The 3,254-nt window shown below is 49.6% G+C and overlaps 1 protein-coding gene across 1 annotated transcript in view; it reads left to right on the top strand.

Annotated features, from left to right (window-relative positions):
• LOC107103352 (laminin subunit alpha-1-like) overlaps nt 1-3,254 on the top strand; it is a gene marked incomplete at its 5' end in the record, with an annotated part of 17,560 nt that overhangs the window by 6,371 nt on the left and 7,935 nt on the right. The window contains 7 exons of the mRNA XM_015403027.1: nt 95-181; nt 257-468; nt 1,782-1,888; nt 1,978-2,158; nt 2,234-2,370; nt 2,447-2,680; nt 2,825-2,968. Of these exons, the coding sequence (XP_015258513.1) occupies nt 95-181; nt 257-468; nt 1,782-1,888; nt 1,978-2,158; nt 2,234-2,370; nt 2,447-2,680; nt 2,825-2,968 (1,102 nt within the window). The remainder of the gene's footprint in view (nt 1-94; nt 182-256; nt 469-1,781; nt 1,889-1,977; nt 2,159-2,233; nt 2,371-2,446; nt 2,681-2,824; nt 2,969-3,254) is intronic.

Below are 3,254 nucleotides of genomic sequence, written 5' to 3'. Positions count from 1 at the left end.
CTATCAGTGTGTCTCAGTTGTATTGTCCCCTGTCTGCTTCAGTTTCAGTCCTATCAGTGTGTCTCAGTTGTATTGTCCCCTGTCTCTGCTTCAGTTTCAGTCCCACCTGTGTACTGGATGCGTCCGGTGAGGTGTCATGTGACCAGTGCCAGCATGGATACACCGGGTCAAACTGTGAGAGGTGCGGACCACAGCTGCGCTGATTACCACATCGACCAGAAACGCATCATCTTAACTTCCCTGCGCTTGTCTCCAGGTGTGCCAGTGGTTTCTATGGTAACCCCCAGGTAGTGGGCGGGGCTTGTGTGAGCTGCGAGTGTAACGGCAATGCTAACGTCAGTGAGGACGGATACTGTGATTCTGTGACGGGGGAATGTCTGCGGTGCCTCGGCAACACGGCAGGAAAACACTGCGAGCTGTGTCGTCCTGGTTACTATGGCGACGCCGTCCTCGCCAAAGATTGTAAAGGTGAGTTTACAGCATTGAACCAAGAGAGAATTAGCTTTGAAATTGTTGCAGTAATTTCTTCTGCAAGAAGGTTTTTTAGTTTGGCTGGAACACCTGAATCTGAGGCCGTTTCTCAATCTACGAGAACGGATAAAGTCCCCGGATGTTGTTCTGGCCCCTCCCTCTTTACCCAGCATGCATCAGAGCAGACTTGTCTGTCCTCCAGACTGACAGCTGTCCCAGCATGCACTGCTGCAGCAGCAGCTTCCAGGTTAGCGCTCACAGAGCTCAGAGGATTAAGTTAAAGGTTCTCTTTTCTGTTGCTGTTGTTCAATAAAAGGAAGTTTTAAGATCATTTGGCAAGAAAATTACATTTTAATTTTCACTTTATGGAACATTTACTGATTTAGTGCAGATTTAAAAATAATATTCCAAAGTTGAGAGGACCACAGCAACCAGCGGAGTTCCAAGGGTAACAGCAGCCAGGGCTAACATTAGCCTGTCTGCAGCGGCCAGGGCTAACGTTAGCCCGTCTGTAGCAGCCAGGGCTAACGTTAGCCCGTCTGCAGCAGCCCTCTCCCTGCATAGCCGTGTGTGAAGGACCGCTGGCTCTGATGGAGGTTTGATTGTTTTATTTGGTAAAATGTTCATCTGATTTGTGTTTATCTGACTGTGTTCATTATTATTCCTCCACTAAATGAAAAAAGTCATAATTTATTATTATCTAGAGACTATTAATAACAGGAGGTGAAATGCGGCTCCAGACTAGCTTTGAATGTGGTGATGTCATCAGTACGCTTCTTCACGTTCTCCCAGAGTCCAGACTTTACTGGGTTCTATTCAAGAACGGACTTGGCGAGAACACGAGTCCGTATTCACGTCCTAGTAAAGTGAGAAACGGCCTAAGTGTGCCAGTGGTTGCTATGACGACACGGAGGGTGAGGCGGTCAAATCCAGAAACGGATAAAATGGTGTTTAAATGAAATCTTTGGATCTTTTAAACGTGGTGAGATTTGGACTGAACCAGAACCAGAACCAGAACAGGGTTTCCTTCCTCACAGGTCGACCTGCTCTGCTGACAGCAGCAGCTACTGATTCCCTGCAGGAATGTTGATCTCCTGAAATCTGATTATCTCTGACCTCTGACTTCCTTCTGCTGAGGACACTGTGGCGCCATCTGGTGGTGAAGTACAGATACTGCAGGCCACCAGAGAAAATCCCCCAGAGTAAAACGAGCCCGGTTCATCCAGGGGGACCAGAAACTATCAGTTCATTTTAGGTGGGAGGAGTCATAGAATGATGTCACTGACAGTGGGTGGGTTTTCTTCTTACAGACTGCGGCTGTGATGTAAACGGCTCCCTCTCTGGTGTATGTGACATCACAACAGGCCAGTGTCAGTGCAGAGAGAACGTGACAGGACGCACCTGTGACCGTTGCAAGGTAACACATGTCTTACATGATTTATGGGGACATTTCAATGACTGACATCCATTCTATAGGTCTTAATCTTAATTTATGTCCGTTTTCAGTCGGGGTTCTTCGGGCTTCAAAGTGGGCGGGGCTGTCAGCCCTGCGGCTGCAGCCAATCAGGATCTGAGTCTGAGTCATGTGACGAGGACGGCCAGTGCCACTGCAAAAAGGGCGTAGCTGGGATCAAGTGTGATCGCTGTGGCCATGGTTACTATGGCTACCGCGGCACCAACTGCACAGGTAAAAGGCGTGACGGTCTGTCTGTGAAGCTCTGCCGTCGCCAACAGTCTAATGAGCCTGTTTCTGATTTCCCAGAATGCATCTGTGAGCGCACTAGGGGAAACTGCGACCCTGACAGCGGAGAGTGTGTCTGCCCCCCCAACACAGAGGGAGACACCTGCGACAGGTGTAAGAAGGGATTCTGGGGCATTGACCACGTCACAGGATGCAAGGTACCCGCAGACGCCACGCCATCCCCCGCCCCCGCCCCAGTCCGCCGTCAGCCCATAACCACCAGTGTCTCTACAGCCCTGCAGCTGCAGCCCAGCAGGAAGCTCCGCCCCCCAGTGTGACCTGCTGACTGGGCAGTGTCCCTGCAGGGACGGATTCTCTGGAAGGTCATGTGATCGATGCGCATTTGGTCACTACGGTTACCCATCATGCTCAGCGTGCAGCTGTGATTTGGCAGGAACCCATGAGACGTTCTGCAACAGAACGCTCGGCGTATGTGAATGTGGACGGACCGGAGAGTGTGGGTGCAAGGTAGGAACCAGAACCAGAACCAGAACCAGAACCAGGAGGAACCAAGTTTAACGTCTGCCGGGTGCAGAGGATGATGCTGCAGAGGATGATGCTGATGATGCTGATGATGATGATGATGAAAGGTGTCCTTTGATCTTTGCTCAGCCTGGCGTGTCGGGTCGGCGCTGTGAGGAGTGCGTTTCTGGTTGGTTCGCTCTATCAGACCAGAATCCAAACGGATGTTCTGAGTGTTTCTGTTCTGGACTGAGCCGAGACTGTGAGGAGCAGGGAGGACTGCGCCGAGTGTCTGTAAGAACTACAGCAATACTACAGCAATACTACAGCAATACTACAGCAATACTACAGCAATACTACAGGAATACTACAGCAATACTACAGCAATACTACAGCAATACTACAGCAATACTACAGGAATACTACAGCAATACTACAGGAATACTACAGCAATACTACAGCAATACTACCTCACCACTACAGCAATACTACAGCAATACTACAGGAATACTACAGCAATACTACAGCAATACTACAGCAATACTACAGGAATACTACAGCAATACTACAGCAATACTAC

This window comes from Cyprinodon variegatus, unplaced genomic scaffold (genome assembly GCF_000732505.1).
Source record: "Cyprinodon variegatus isolate N-32 unplaced genomic scaffold, C_variegatus-1.0 Scaffold1427, whole genome shotgun sequence".
In the NCBI taxonomy this organism is placed as follows: Eukaryota; Metazoa; Chordata; class Actinopteri; order Cyprinodontiformes; family Cyprinodontidae; genus Cyprinodon; species Cyprinodon variegatus.
This window is presented reverse-complemented; position numbering and strand designations above follow the sequence as displayed.